This window comes from Euleptes europaea, chromosome 4 (assembly GCF_029931775.1).
Source record: "Euleptes europaea isolate rEulEur1 chromosome 4, rEulEur1.hap1, whole genome shotgun sequence".
NCBI classification, from domain to species: domain Eukaryota; kingdom Metazoa; phylum Chordata; class Lepidosauria; order Squamata; family Sphaerodactylidae; genus Euleptes; species Euleptes europaea.
The window spans coordinates 79,065,385-79,081,509 of NC_079315.1; the positions used below are offsets into that span (position 1 = coordinate 79,065,385).

Below are 16,125 nucleotides of genomic sequence, written 5' to 3' on the forward strand. Positions count from 1 at the left end.
TCTGTGGGGATGAGATCCATGAGGAAGAACTGCTGTGCAGGTTGGGGAGGGTGGAGTGAAGAGGAACAAGGTATGAAAGTGACCCCTTTCTTCAGCAGAGCTATGCTTGTAGAAGAGGAAGGCAGAGCAATTTCATCCCCTTGTCCATTCACCCCCTCCAACCGATGTGCCTATTCTTCTGGGCAGGTTCCATTACCCTGTCAATTATCTTTGCAAGTTTCAAAAGGGGCTGCAGGAACAGAGAGGAAAATGGGGAAGCTCTGCATTCCATGAGTGGTAAGATAGAAAAATTCCAAAAGTATGTGCTGGGACATACCAGAGAACTTTTAAAGAGTAAAGTGTTCAAAACATTTAATTTTCCTGTGAGTCCAAAGTAGCCTCACAAGAACACATGAAGCTGCCTTATACTGAATCTGACTTAAGTCAGCTCCAAGGTCCATCAAAGTCAGTATTGTCTACTCAGAACCACAGAGGCTCTCCAGGGTCTCAGGCAGAGGTCTTTCACATCACCTACTTGCCTAGTCCCTTCAACTGGAGATGCCAGGGACTGAACCTGGGACCTTCTGCGTGCCAAGCAGATGCTTTACCACTGAGCCACAGGCGCTCCTATAAAGGAAGCTGCACAAAACATCTCTGAATAATTCAAAGCTATAGTCTTGCATCTTTCCAATCTGTTGGGGCTGGATAATTTTGTTGCATATGTGACTAGGTCATCTAATCAGTCACGTTAGAGAGGCAGCAAAATTATCTGCCTAGATTTTTGGTTCTTGCAGTATTAGAAGCCATGGGTTCCTCAGACAGTGAAACTTTATTCCCACATGCATTAAAAGTAAATGGTTCCAGGTATGGCTGCAATTTTCCTTCAGAACAGCAGTGTTCCTCAGCTGTCAGAAGTGTGGGATACAGTAGCAGTGTTATGAAGTCATAACTTTGGTCTTTAATTAAGGGAAATGATGGTTACACGAGACCTTTTGTACACATCACCAAGAGGTAGAGATGTGGAAAATCATTGCATGTCCACATTGTTTCAGAGTATCACAAGCATTCTTTCATCCCTTTTATAGCTCAGACCAATATTTTACCCCAACAACAACCTGTAAAGTGGGAGCTACAAAACTGAGACGGTGTATAAACAAGTGTTTCCATAGTGAAGCACAACATGCTATTCACTTCATTACAAGCAAGTCAAAAGCCTTTTAAAATGTTACCCCAGCCTTGTGGAAGCTGCTTTTCCATAAGCTGATCCCATGAAGCTGAAATAAGGTTTACATGACCTGACCGCCACATTTCATGGGAAAGACAAGTGATTGGCTCTTCCCCTCATCATTTAAATTTCCCCCTAAATTGCATAGAAACAGCACATAGAAAAGCAGCTCCCAATCATAGCTGCTATGGTAATGTGTAGAGTCCCTCAATCTGTGCTGATTCCCAAAAGGCCGCACAGCAGAAACGAACAGCTGAGCCATCAACATGGGAAAGTGTGTGGCTTCAACTTCTGCGTGCAGGGCTGACTGGGGGAAAGGCTTTTCCAGGGGCCCCTTGAGCTCTTTTGGTTGTAATGTATCAACAGAATGTTACCAAATTCAGTTTGAGCAATTCCTGGAGATTTGGGGTTGAGCCTGGAGAAGACAGGGTTTAGGGAGAGGAAGGATCTCGGCAAGGAATAATGCCATACAGTTCTCCCTCCAAAGCAGCCATTTTCTCCAGAAGAACTGATCTCTGTAGTCTGAAGATCAGTTGCAATTCTGGGAGATATCCAGGCCCCATCTGGAGGTTGGCACCCCAAGTAGTACAGCATGTTATGCCTTGCAAGGCAGGGTAATATTATATTGTAAAATTCATCCAGAATTGGTACTATGAAAAGAGCAGTTAAAATAATGTTAGCATTTTAGAAATATGTTTTTTCACCTTTATTCAGCTGACAGATTAGAATCTTGAATAATTTAGTTGACTCTCTATGGATATTTGTTATGAGTGAATAGATGATCAAAAATATTATATCATTGTAGTGAGATAGTTTTTTTCAGTTTTACTTGTCCTTTATTTTTCACATTTAGAATCACAGAAACATTGAGTTGGAAAGGACCTCTAAGGCCATCTAGCCCAACCCCCTGCACAATGCAGGAAATTCATTACTACCTTCCCCCTCCACACACACACACACACACACCCAGTGGCAAAAAAACCTCCAGGATCCCTGGCCAATCTGGCCTGGAGGAAAGTTGCTTCCTGACCCTAGAATGGTGAATGGCATTACCCTGGGCACGTAAGAACGGGCCACAAGAGCCAAGCACTGACACAACCCTTCCTGCCCTCCCTCTCATGATCTGCCTTGGTTCACAGAATCAGCATTGCTGTCAGATGGCTATCTAGCCTCTGCTTAAAAACCTCCAAAGAAGGAGAGCCCATCACCTCCCGAGGAAACCTGTTCCACTGAGGAACTGCTCTGTTAGTTCTTCCCAATGTTTAGCAAAAAATTCTTGTGATTTAATTTCAACTCGCTGGTTCTGGTCTGACCTTCTGGGGCAACAGAAAACAACTCCACACTATCCTCTATATGACAGCCCTTCAAGTACTTGAAGATGGTTATCATATCACCTCTCAGTCATCTCCTCTCCAGGCTAAACATACCCAGCTCATTGGTTCTTGTAGGTTATCCGGGCTGTGTAACCGTGGTCTTGGAATTTTCTTTCCTGACGTTTCACCAGCAACTGTGGCAGGCATCTTCAGAGTAGTAACACTGAAGGACAGTGTCTCTCAGTGTCAAGGGTGTAGGAAGAGTAACATATAGTCAGAAAGGGGTTGGGTTTGAGCTGAGTATTGTCCTGCAAAAGTATTGTCCTGTAAGTATCAAGATAATGTGCTAATGAGGGTATGGTATGTTAATATGGAACCATTGTATCCTGAAGTGATCTGTTAATGTGTGTAATCCAAAACTAATCTGTATGGCTATTGTTGAATGATGTCTTTGTCTGGAGGTTTTTCAGGGCAGGAAGCCAAGCCTTATTCATTCTTAAACTCTCCTCTTTTCTGTTAAAGTTGTGCTGATGTTTATGAATTTCAATGGCTTCTCTGTGCAATCTGACAAAATAGTTGGTAGAATTGTCCAGTCTTTCAGTGTCTTGGAATAAGACCCTGTGTCCTGTTTGTGTCAGTCCATGTACAGCCACTGCTGATTTCTCAGGTTGGCCAAGTCTGCAGTATCTTTCATGTTCTTTTATCCTTGTTTGTATGCTGCGTTTTGTGGTCCCGATGTAAACTTCTCCACAGCTGCAAGGTATACGATATACTCCTGCAGAGGTGAGGGGGTCTCTTTTGTCTTTTGCTGATCGTAGCATTTGTTGTATTTTCTTGGTGGGTTTAAACACTGTTTGTAGGTTATGTTTTTTCAAAAGTTTCTCCATCCTATCAGTGACTCCTTTAATAAATGGCAAGAATACCTTTCCTATGGGAGACTGTTTTTCTTGAGTTTTCTGATTTTTGTTTGGTTCAATGGCCCTTCTGATTTCATTCTTGGAGTAGCCGTTTGCTAGCAGTGCGTGATTTAGATGGTTAGTTTCTTCCTTGAGAAACTGTGGTTCACAGATCCGTCTTGCACGGTCCATTAATGTTTTGATTATTCCTCTTTTCTGTCGGGGGTGGTGGTTGGAGTTTTTGGGTAAGTAGTGATCTGTGTGAGTTGGTTTCCGGTAGACCTTGTGACCTAACTGAAGGTTTGATTTACGGATGACAAGGGTATCAAGAAATGGGAGTTTACCCTCAATTTCCTTTTCCATGGTAAACTGAATGTTTGGATGGATATTATTAAGATGGTTTAGAAAGTCCATTAATTTTTCTTCACCATGGCTCCAAATGGTAAATGTATCATCTACGAACCTGAACCAGACTGTAGGTTTGTAAGGTGCTGATTCTAATGCTGTCTTTTCAAAATATTCCATGTAAAAGTTTGCTATTACTGGACTGAGTGGATTTCCCATAGCTACTCCATCAATCTGTTCATAAAATTCTTGATCCCATAGGAAATAACTTGTTGTCAAACAATGGTGAAATAAGGCTGTTATATCTTCTGGAAAAATCTGGTTAATCAATGAGATTGTGTCTTTAACCGGAACCTTGGTAAAGAGGGATACAACATCAAAACTGATTAATATATCCTTTGGATTGAGTCTTAACGGACTGATTTTGTTGATGAAGTGAGTTGAATCTTTGATTTAAGAAGTGGTTTTTCCAATGTGGTCCTGTAGGAGGGTGGTCAAATATCTAGCTAATTCATATGTTGGGGAACCAATGGCACTCACGATGGGTCGGAGTGGAACGGAATCCTTATGAATTTTAGGTAGTCCATATAATCGTGGTGGTTGTGCTTCAGTCTTGCATAGTTTTCTGTGTGTGTCGGGATGAAGAGTGGAATTCTTGATCAGAATGCTAGTTTTCCTGGTAATTTTGCAAGTTGGATCTCGTTTTAGTTTTTTGTATGTGGCAGGGTCCAGAAGTTCCTCAATCTTCTTTTTGTATTCTTCTGTTTTCATGATCACTGTGGCATTGCCTTTGTCAGCTGGTAGAATAATGATTTCTGGATCTCCATTGAGGGTCTTGATGGCGTTTCTCTCCTTGCGTGTTATATTGCTAGCAGGGGGCTTTGCTTTTCGTAGAATTCTTGCTGTCTCTCCTCTTATTTCCTCAGCATCTTCTTCAGGTAGATTACGAATGGCAGATTCTACATTTGCAATGATGTCTTCCACTGGAATTTGGGTGGGAGTGACTGCAAAGTTTCCTCCCTTAGCTAAGATGGAAGTTTCTTCAGGTAAGAGTTGTCGGTCTGTCAGATTGAAGATAATCCGTTTGTTGTCAAGTTTTGGACTGTTCTGTCTTCGACAATACCCAGCTCCTTCAACCTTTCCTCATTGCACTTGGTCTCCAGACACCTCATCATCTTGGTTGCCCTCCATTGGACACGTTCCAGCTTGTCTACATCCTTCTTAAACTGTGGTGTCCAAAACTGAATGCAATACTCCAGGTGAAGTCTAGCCAGAGCAAAGTGATACCATCATTTTGTGTGATCTGGACACTATACTTTTGTTGATACAGCACAAAATCGAATTTGCCTTTTTAGCTACCACATCACACTGTTGACATGTTTAGTATCAACATTTATACTGACTGACATTATTATTGATTGGTACTACCACAGATTTAAAATCTTCCTATCTAGAAAAATATATGTAGATCATAGATACAATTAAAATGATATCTTTTGACTGCATAATCTCTAAGACATGTTTTTTTCCAAAGTGGTAAGGAGTATTTTGCCTCATTGGCAGTATTCCTGTTGTGCTATCAATACCAATTAATGACATCTACAGAACATGAATGTATTAACAATATATTATCCTAAGCAGAGTTACACCCATTGACTTCAGTGGACTTAGAAGGTGTAAGGATTGCATTGTAAGGGATGTAATTTTGAAACCAACTAGAAACTGCATTTCCTGGCCTAGCCCCAATAACAAGGTAAGCATACAAGCCAAATAGGATGTAAATGTACAATTCTGGAACAGGACTCTTGATTGCAATGTAGCTTACCAACAGCAGACAGTTTTCTGACTATACACTGAATTACATTTTATCGGATCTGCAGATATGTCAATTTTATCATGACTGGACAAGTAGCATAAATCTTTCCCCCCATGTTTTATGCAACACTTAATTTCACACTAATATTTGTCTGTTTAACACATGCTCCAGCACATACCGTTTTGTCTTGCACCAACAGCAGAAATTATGACTGGAATTGGGCAGTGGTTTAATGCTTTTTTAATCAGAGGTGCATAAATATCCTTTACTTCTTGAAATGAAGACTTGTCATTTACAGAGTATTTAATCACAATGATATCTGCTTCTCCAATAAGGTTCCGAGATGTGTACCAGTCACTGTCAAAAATATCCTACACAAAACAAAAAGATGGAGCTAAATTCCATTGTCTATGGAGCAAGAGTCCTTCACACAAAACTAATACAAAGTTAAGATTCTGAGATCTAGTTTTATTAGGAACTGAAAGAATACTAATAATATGAAAGCGAGTTGTAAACAGTTTCTAGCCACTTTTTTTAAGTGATCAGAATTCAATAAATCATAAGTACTCAAAGTATTTTCTAAGCTTCATCTCGTTTTTCCTTGCACCAACTCTGTACGTTATGAATATTCCCATTTTACAGACGGGTAACTGAATATGGAACATAATCGTCTGTCCGACATTCACTAGTGAGTTAATATGTGCTCTACAATTGGAACCCAGATTTACCGATCACAAAATTCTATCCAGTTTTGAATACTACTAGTTGCTGCAGTTATTGACAAGTCACTTATAAGAAAGATATAGGCACCAAAATGCTTTTGTTTCTAATTAATTAGTACAAATTGTTCATAAATACAGTGCTAAAATAAATAAAAACACGAGCATTTAGAAGAAATATCTAAAATACAGGAAAAAGTACAATTGAAAGGTATTAGCATTGCTTACAATTTCACCTAAGAATGGTATGTGTTGGGCACACTGCATCAATAACAACTGTGATTCAACTGAATTCTGGTTCATTCAGTAACAGCAGTAGCAGTCAGAACAAGGTCATAATCAAGGTGAGTACAGAATCCACACTTCCACTTCTGAAGCATTAATTCACCCCATCTAACCATTTTTTTTGGAAAACAGTGTTTTTAATTTATGGCATTAAACAATGAGAACTTGTTTTTAGAATAAGAACATTTAGGATTTTAGAAAGTCAATGAATATACCACAAAAGTGGTAATGGTCGCAACTCCATTTACCTGATCCAGGAATCCTCCTCCTGGTGTTCTTGCAAGATCATTATCCCTCTTATCATATTAAAGTAATTCTGAAAAACCTCCCTTTAGCTAATTGAATAAGCATGCACAATGCTTAAAGGGAGAGGTAAAGGGGTAGCTTAAAGAAGTTATAGTTTGTTTTTAAAAGATGTTTACTACCCATGGGAAAAGCTCCTAAACTTTAAAATAACTTCTTTTTAAATTTACACACTTCTAACCCTAACAATTCACAGACAATAAAATGTACATAGATAGTTGGGCTTGGTAAGAGGGTTCTTTTTTTTCCATTCATTTTTCAAAGTCCCACCAAATAAGGAAGGCTGACTATGGCCCCAAGTCAGAAGAATGGAATAAAATGTTCAAATTCTGATATATTGAGCATTTATTGATTTTTAAACACAACCCCCAGCTTTCTTTTAATCATTCACGAACTAACCATAACATTCGAGAAGAGCTCTTGAAGTACTTTTCTCTGAAACAATGGCTAACTAATATTCCAATTTATTCCTGCCTACACTTTCCCAACATACTATAATCACATTCCTGTGCTCCGTCAGACTGGCACGTGGTTCCTTGTTCTTCTGTTCTGGTTTTTTATAATATGATTTTGAATGCACAAGGTTGCAGAATAGCAATCTCTTGTTCATTCTTTCAAGCAATGGCAATATGAGACTACAACTGTTGTCTTGTGGTATTCTGGAAAGTTCGCTGCTAGGGCAATTAAAGGTCACTTCAATATCCTTGCTTCTTATGCAGTGAAAAATTATCAGTTGATGAAAAGCTTTTCTAGCCTATTATTAAGCAGCCTTCCTACACTTTTTTCAGTTTGTAAAGTCCCAGTCTGAAGGACTTCAGGAATAGTGCACCAAATCTGAGGATAGCATTGGACGCTCCAACATTCTTAGCAACATCAGGTAAAGGAGAAAACTGGATAAATTCAAAACATTCAAAGATGTGGGAAATAATACAAGATGGACAAACCAGAAAATTAAATTGAAATGTAAAGGACTGAAGAGACAACTGGAACACTGAAAAGGATACATAGAAAACAGGACATGAAAGATTTTTTTAAATTAAAAAAAATGTTCATTAATTCCTGCAGCCTGCAGGCCAAAGCCCCACCGTCAGAGGTGAAGTGGCAGCTCCTTCCGGCATCAATACTGCACATCTCTAGCCACCGCATACCTCGACCCAGCAAAGTTCGCAGGTTGGAGACAGCTGGAAGTGCGCAGCGTTGACACCAGAAGGAGCTGCCACCACTGCTTTGCCTGTGACTGTGGGGCTCCAGCCTGCAGGCTGCAGGCTGTGAGGTGGGGTGAAACACTTGCTGGTTGGGAGGGGGCAGAGGAGAGAGGCACGGGTCAGGGGGTGAAGGAGCTACCACCACTGCTGCTGCCAGGGCCGGGCGGTAGCTTCTCCCGGCGGGGAGTTTACCAGTGTTCAGAAACGCACCAGCAAACCCCCCGTTTGCCTGCTTTGCTCCTTCCATTTAAATCAGAACAATGCAGGACTTGGAAAACCTGCAGAAGTCCCGGAAATGGGAGGGGTGAACCAGGAGCCGGGTGACAGCTGTGCGTGCGTGCTTACTTCTGGGATTCTGGGATTTGGGAGAAATGGGGGATAAAACGGCCATGTGTTAAAGACCTTAGAAAGTGACAGTGTTTGAATTCACAGACTTCCTCCAAGTGCAACAATCTTAACATGTTGTCCCGGTACATCATATTTAAAGAGTTTCTGACACTGATCTTCGCAATGCAAATCCTTTTACTTCCCTTGCACTACTAGTGAATTGCATGGCAATCATCACAGTCGATATCTGCCTTGCAAATCATGTTCCCTGGAGAAAGTTATAATCTGGAAGTGCTCTTACACTGCAATCCTATGCAGAGATACTCCAGTCTAAGCCCAATAATATTGATGGACTTAGACCGGAGTATCTCTTATAGGATTGTACTGTTAGTCAAATAATTGGATCCTAGAAATCATGTATCACTGTATCTAGTAGTAAACTGGTTGCCTCCACGCTAGGGTTGCCAGGTCCATCTTCACCACCAGCGGGAGGTTTTTGGGGCGGAGCCTGAGGAGGGCGGGGTTTGGGGAGGGGAGGAACTTCAATGCCATAGAGTCCAATTGCCAAAGAAGCCATTTTCTCCAGGTCAACTGATCTCTGTCAGCTGGAGATGAGTTGTAATAGCAGGAGATCTCCAGCTAGTACCTGGAGGTTGGCAACCCTACTCCATGCAGATGATGTACGCAACAAAACTGGACCACCCACAGCTCTTGATATTGGGGGACTCTCCAGGTATGCAGAAAAATGACTTGATAAATTAACCCAAAGGGAGGGGAATCTTTTTTTAAAGCATGATTAGCATCAAAAATGCTCCAGAGGGAACAGGATGTTGAGGGCAGCTGAGTGCCAGTTAAAGATATAAGAGGTCAGGGGAAGCAGGGAGAACCTGCTCAAGCCTGTGAGAAAATACTGGTGGGGGAAATTTTAGAGAAATGTAGATTTCCAAATTCCTTATGAGCCAAGAGTCTGCTATTTTATCTAATAGTAAAGAGGATGGACCTCATGTCATTTGCAGAAGCAGCACAACAGGGACACCAACAGACAAGGGAAGAGTTGCTATGTATCTAGGGGACTTCTCACATATGCAGAAACTTTGTAAACAAACAACCAAAAATCACCAGACTACCTAGGTGAGGACAAAATAGGTTCTAGGAGCACAGAAAGGTTGAACAGCTAATAACCAGTGCTAAGAAAAATGAGAAGTCAGCCGGCTCAAGTCCCTTAGACAATCCTGGACCGGGAAGGGTTTGAAGGGTGGCGTGGGCCCCCACAAATAATGTCTCCCTCTTTCAACTCCTTGTGGCCCTGCCACTTGTGCACAAAATATAAAATATAACAAAATATAAATATAACAACTAGTGCACACAGTAAAACTTTCCTATACGAATAGTAAAGAGAGGAAGTAGGTTGACTTGATGATGGATTGCACGTTCCAGATAAAAATTGGAGGGCCATTTGAATCAGTAATGCTGACTGCCAATTATGGCTATGTTTGCTTACGCAGATAATATATAGTATAAAAAATGGAGGGCCATTTGAATCAGTAATGCTGACTGCCAATTATGGCTATGTTTGCTTACGTAGATAATATATAGTCAGTAATCTTAGCACATGTACTTATAATTGCTTAGCACAGAATATTAGTTGTTAACTTTAACAATCCTTCTGTATTCAGACTATACACATTTCATGTCGCGAGGTCTACTTCATGTTTGTAGTTGTGATGGTGAATATGTATCCAGGAAATGATAGTCATTGCAGATTGCATGCCCCCCCAGAATTTTCTTTAAAGGAAATCTTGAACATGTCCCCAACTTGAAAGATGTAAACGGAGTAGTGACTTGCTAAACCTACCAGATCTACAGTATTACCTACGTAAGATGCACAGTTGAATATAACCTTTCTAGATAAAGTTGGTTTTGTACATGGCAAGTGCACACAGGGATCCAAATAGCATTTTCCAATCTTCTGTGCAGTTCTTAAAAAACTGCACTTTCCGTGCAATTGCTGGGAAAATGCTATTTTGGCAACTGCAGCTATCACTGTAATGTCATGGGATTACAATTTCCCTATCAAATTATGCTTGTGGCATCATGTGATGAGCAACCCATCCCTCGTTCCCTTTCCCACAACACTTTGAGTAGTATAAATGCCCTGCCATTTCAGTTACCCTTTTCCTATTTTTCTTTATTCCCCTGTTCTCTATTCAGAGACTTTATAGTTCTGTTCTTCAGAGCACTCCTGATATGTGAAAAAGACTATGGCAATGAGATTAACCCCATTAGTACCTACCTTTACATGGAGATGGAAATATATGCCACTTACAATTGCAATCCCTTTTGAGGAAAGATCCAAAAAGTACTCCCCATAGTCAAGGGACAGATTTCTGCTAAAAACGTGTTACATCTTGTATGATCAGAGACAACTCCAAAATGCGCAATGCCTCACTTACCTAGATCCTACCAACACTTGTAGTCTCGGAACCTATATGAACTACAGCCACCAACTTGGGACCCACTTTGAAATTCTGACTTGTTTTGACATTTTAAACTCCCCCAACCTATCTTTCTCCTTTTAACGCACATGAAAGGGAGGGGGTGATGCTGTTGGTATAACCCCCATTATGTCAGGGTGTCTCCCTTGTGGGTCACAACCCATCAGCTGAAGACCAGTGCGACAGAACATCTATGCATATTTGAAGGGAATGGTCTGCATAAAAAATAATAATCCCATTACATATTATGAAATAAGAATAAACAGAATTTTCCACTAGATCTCAGAAAAATTTACACAGCTTGTTTGTCCAAGTTCTTACCAAAAAAGTTACAGATCTGGCTCTGATAGCTGAACCTGTTTCTACATTCTAAAAACCCTAGTAAGAGCCATTTTGGCTCTCAGTCAACATATTACAAAAAAAGAAGCAACAGAGGATATAACTTTCTTACAAGTACATGTCAATCATCTTCAAAGTTGAAAGCCTCACAGAAAATTAGCTTAACTTCAAACTATGATTTATCACTGTAAAGCCACGTTATATTTCATAGTTCCAGCTATTTGCAGACAGAAATAGATTTTCAGTCCTCAAAAATGTTTTTTGTTCTGAAAACACAGAGGAACAACATGATGGTCCTTTTTCTGTTGAACTTTTCAAGCTTTTCTAAGACAGTTTGATTTACCAACTGAAATTAATTTGTGTAGTATGCATTGCTTCCATTTCTTTTTTCTACTGGTTCTGTACTTTAACAACATTTATATAAAACTGGGTTTAATAAGACTAGGGCTACAATCATAAGTATACTTACTAGAAAGTAAGCCCCACGGAACTCATTGCAGTTTTGCTCTGAGCAAATACATTTAAGATTGGTCTATTAGTTTTGTGTTACAGTTTCTTACCCAGAGAGGACAGTCATGCACCACCAATCTGACATTTCCGAACACACAAGCTTGATATTCGGTGAACGAAGGATTTCTAAGATAGTTGGCAGAGTTCAGCAACAAACTGCTGTCAGTCTCTGAAACAAGAGAGCTTCTCCCAAGGTAGGTCCAGATCAGACTGTTCTGCTGATCATCCTCAGAACATCCACCTCTTTCATTTCCAAATGCTACAATGTGAACGGACCTATAAATAAATAAGCTGTTTTAATTTACTGTTAGCGAGCATCTATTCTGACAAAATATGAGAATTATCTTTTCAGAGCAGGCTAAAAACCTTACAGTACTTATTTTTTAAGGGGCACTTTTTTTTGCCAGGCATTAAACAATTAAGGAATAAATAACGAACCACATACATCTTAAATCCAAAAGGAGGAGAACCAGGTGGCTAGGGGTCCCACAAAAGCTGCTTGCATTATAAATCCGAAGTCTGTTTGGTTCCTTCTTCCTCCGTTTCCTGAGGCTGTTTCATTCTCTCTCTCTCTCTTGTCGCATACTCAGTGGCCCTGGGTTGTTTCCGGCAACATCCTATTCAGTAATCCAGCGTCTGCAAACCAAAAGGAGGGTTAGCTCTGTGACAACAGCATACTGCTGCTGGTGAAGGTGAAATCGGCATATAAACTCAGCAGCTACCCGTTTCAGGCTCAGCCATTGCCTCGTGACGTCAGTAAACCCTACCAACAAAGGGTATTAACACCCGCAACAAGAAGAGAGACTCTCAACATTTCTGCAGAGCCTACAGAATATGGTCAGGTCAAAGAAGAGAGAAGCAAAGCAGTTTTGGAGCAGCGGCAGCATCTTACCCAACTGAAGGAGCCTACGTGGTACATTTGTGCGGCTGCTGCTGCTGCTACTAGCCTGAAAAATATACATAAATACATGAGCTCACTGGCAGCCAATCCATTTGCAGTTGCTTCCAAATGCGGGAAGACAGACAGCCCTAAGGCATCAGAAGCATCCATGCTCTAGAAAGAAATGACCCCAATTCAAACATTTCAGACCTTTCACTCGCACAACAGATTTTTTAAAATAACTTTGTAAAAAACCCTTTAGCTTCTACATATTGTAGTCTGACTATTTACATACAGGTTAAATCACATCCTACATTTGAATGTAAAATGCTTTTTAAAATAAAAATTTTACGTGTGACAAAACTTGTACTTTGTGGTCTCCATTCAAAATGGTTTCTTTCTGTAAGTTTGTATAATGTTCATTATACTTTAAAAACAGATTTCATATATCTATTTTGACCAGAAATATTAATACGTCTACTGAATGTGTATGTGTATGCAGAGAGACAGGAGATAATTCTATATAAAAATTCCTTAAGAACTGTAGTGATGAAGGAAGAGTACAAAAATTCCACACCCAAGTAGTATCTGAAGTTCTGTAATACATAATCAAGTTCTGATTCATTTTAAATTTGTGTATAGCGAGCTATTTACGCAGGGCAATATGTGATCTCCTTATTAGTATGATGGCACTATACTGATTCTGCTTCATAACTTGATAACCACACCCTGGTTGCTCCTGCATGGGGACAATTCTCCATTCTGCTCTAATTGCCTTTGCAAATGCAAACACATTTGCAGTGGCAACAGTGTTTCTGCACAGAGATTTGCCCCAAGTTTTCCCCTCCTGCCTGCCATCTCCCCCCACTCAGTGGCTCCAGGCGAACTGGCAAGAGTGGGGCTGTATGTGTGTGTGTGTGGGAAGGCCTTGCCCGCCCGCCTAAAGCCACTCCAGGCGAGCATGCCTGGAAGGGTGGGCGAGCAAGCAAGGGAAGCCTTCCCCCTTGCCCGAAGCCATGCCAGGTTTTTTGTGGTTTTTTTCCAGATTTTTTCTGCAAATCTATGGGGTCCCCCAAGTCTGCAGAAAAACCTGTTGGGGGGGTGTGTGCCCCTATCTGCAGATTTAGGTATCCGCAGGAAGGGGACACAGTTGAGAATTAGATATCTAGATACCACTATAGTTATTGGTACAGCATACCAATCGCCCAACTACCAATAATTTTAAAAAACTTTGGAGCAAAAACACCATGTTTTAATTAAGGAGAAGGGAAACCTGCTGTTAGGGGAGATAACTTGTATGGAAAAGCCTGCTAGCTCCTTAAAAAACCATGTTAACTATGATTCTGAAAAGGCAGAATGCACAGTACCCAAAGGATAATATATTTTTAACGAAAAAATGCACAGTACTTGAGATCTCAGTTCAGGTAATGCATTACAATCTATTTAAATCTCTTGTTCCCTCCTCCTCTTGAAAACAACCATGTGTGCATCAGAGGCCAGGCAGGTATACAACTTGATACTTAATATGATGTCCCTGAGCATGTACACCAAAATGAATAAGAACCAATGTTTTTTAGTAGACTTTTATTTTTAATTTGTTAGTTTCTTTTAAAAAAAATATACATTTTGTTGAAAGGAATTCTAAACTGAACATAAGCAAACATTTTAAAGACTACAGTATATTTTAAAACTAACTCATAACCATCTGTCACATAGAATAAATTTAATATGTGCTTTTCTATGTAAAAGAGACAACTATAGGGGAAATTATTTGTTGTTCATTTGTTGTTTTTCCATGTTTTTCTTGTAATTGTTCCATGCTTTCTCAAACCAGCTTTGATCTGATTTTAGAAAATATAGAAAAGACAACGAAGAAACCACTGAAGGACAACAAATGGAAAATAGCAATGTAAGGAAAGCTCAGAGAAAGAATGCTGCAGTTCAGCACGCAAACCACAAAAAAACCCTCCATATCCTCTCCCCTTTCCCCGCCTCATTCTTTCCTTTACAGCCATTCTCCAACCTACCTTTTATCTACCTCCTATATTCTGCTATATTTATTATTTAATTACTTCTTTATACCCCACTTCTCCACAGTAGGGACCAAAGCAGCTCACATTATTTTCCTGTCCTCCTTTTTATTCACACAACAACCCTGTGATATAGGTTACGATGTAACTGGCCAAAATCACCTGGGCTTCCACAGCAAGATGAGGATTTGAATCTTACTCACCAAAACCTTACTCTCAAGCTCTAACCGCTACACCACACTAGCTTTCATAGGGTGTCTGCTGTCGACCAGCAGCAAGCAGCCAGGCCAAGTTAAGTCATGCAAATCGGGTGGTATCAAGTCACCCAGAGGCTGTTTCCAGGCCTATGGTTGCCAATCTCCAGGTGGGACCTTAAGATCTCCCAGATAGAATTGAACTCCAGATGACAGAGCCCTGTCCCCTTGGAAAAAAAGACTGGTTGAGAGGGTGGACTCTATGGCATTATATTCAGCTGATTTATACACCCTACTGAGGCTACTTCCCTCCCCAAACCCTGCCCTCCCCAGACTTCACCACAAAATCTCCAGGAATTTCCCAACCTGGAGCTGGCAACCCTACATGCCTGCCCCCAGTGAGTCCTCGCTCAAAGGCCAAAAGAGGCCTGGAATAAAGCCCTGCCCATCCCCCTGCCTTTTACTCACAGAAACTGAAGCCTGGAGTCTATGGTTGCCTAGCAACAGCCACTGAGGTAATCTGTTGCTTAAAGTTACACGCCCTCCTTTTATCATTTCCCAGGGTTTTTGGGGACACGTTTCGGGTTTGTAGAAAGATCTGTCTTGCCCATTCACAGCTACAGTCACCACAGAATCATAGAGTTGGAAGGGACCACCAGGGGTCATCTAGTTCAACCCCCTGCACAACGCAGGAAATTCACAACTACCTCCCCCCATACACACCCAGTGCCCAGAAGATGGCCAAGATGCCCTCCCTCTCATCATCTGCCTAAGGTCACGGAATCAGCATTGCTGACAGATGGCCATCTAACCTCCTCTTAAAAACCTCCAGGGAAGGAGAGCTCACCACCTCCCGAGGAAGCCTGTTTGTTCCACTGAGGAACCGCTCTAACTGTTAGAAAATCCTTCCTAATGTCTAGACGGAAACTCTTTTGATTCAAAATATTGTCGAAGGCTTTCACGGTCAGAGTTCATTGGTTCTTGTAGGTTATCCGGGCTGTGTGACCGTGGTCTTGGTATTTTCTTTCCTGACGTTTCGCCAGCAGCTGTGGCCGGCATCTTCAGAGGAGTAACACTGAAGGACAGTGTCTCTCAGTGTCAAGTGTGTAGGAAGAGTAATATATAGTCAGAAAGGGGGGGTTGAGCTGAATCATTGTCCTGCAAAAAGTATCAAAGGTAATGTGCTAATCATTGTCCTGTAAGTATGAAGATAATGTGCTAATGAGGGTGTGGTATGTTAATATGGAACCATTGTATCCTGAAG

General features: G+C 40.9%; 1 protein-coding gene across 1 annotated transcript in view; it reads right to left on the bottom strand.

Annotated features, from left to right (window-relative positions):
* Positions 1-12,808, bottom strand: part of RHOBTB3 (Rho related BTB domain containing 3) — a 40,370-nt gene extending 27,562 nt beyond the window's left edge. The window contains exons 1-3 of the mRNA XM_056849006.1: positions 12,726-12,808; positions 11,808-12,033; positions 5,753-5,945 (exon numbers count right to left, since the gene is read on the bottom strand). Coding sequence (XP_056704984.1) covers positions 5,753-5,945; positions 11,808-12,033; positions 12,726-12,808 — 502 coding nt within the window. The remainder of the gene's footprint in view (positions 1-5,752; positions 5,946-11,807; positions 12,034-12,725) is intronic.
* Positions 12,809-16,125: the final 3,317 nt, after the last annotated feature.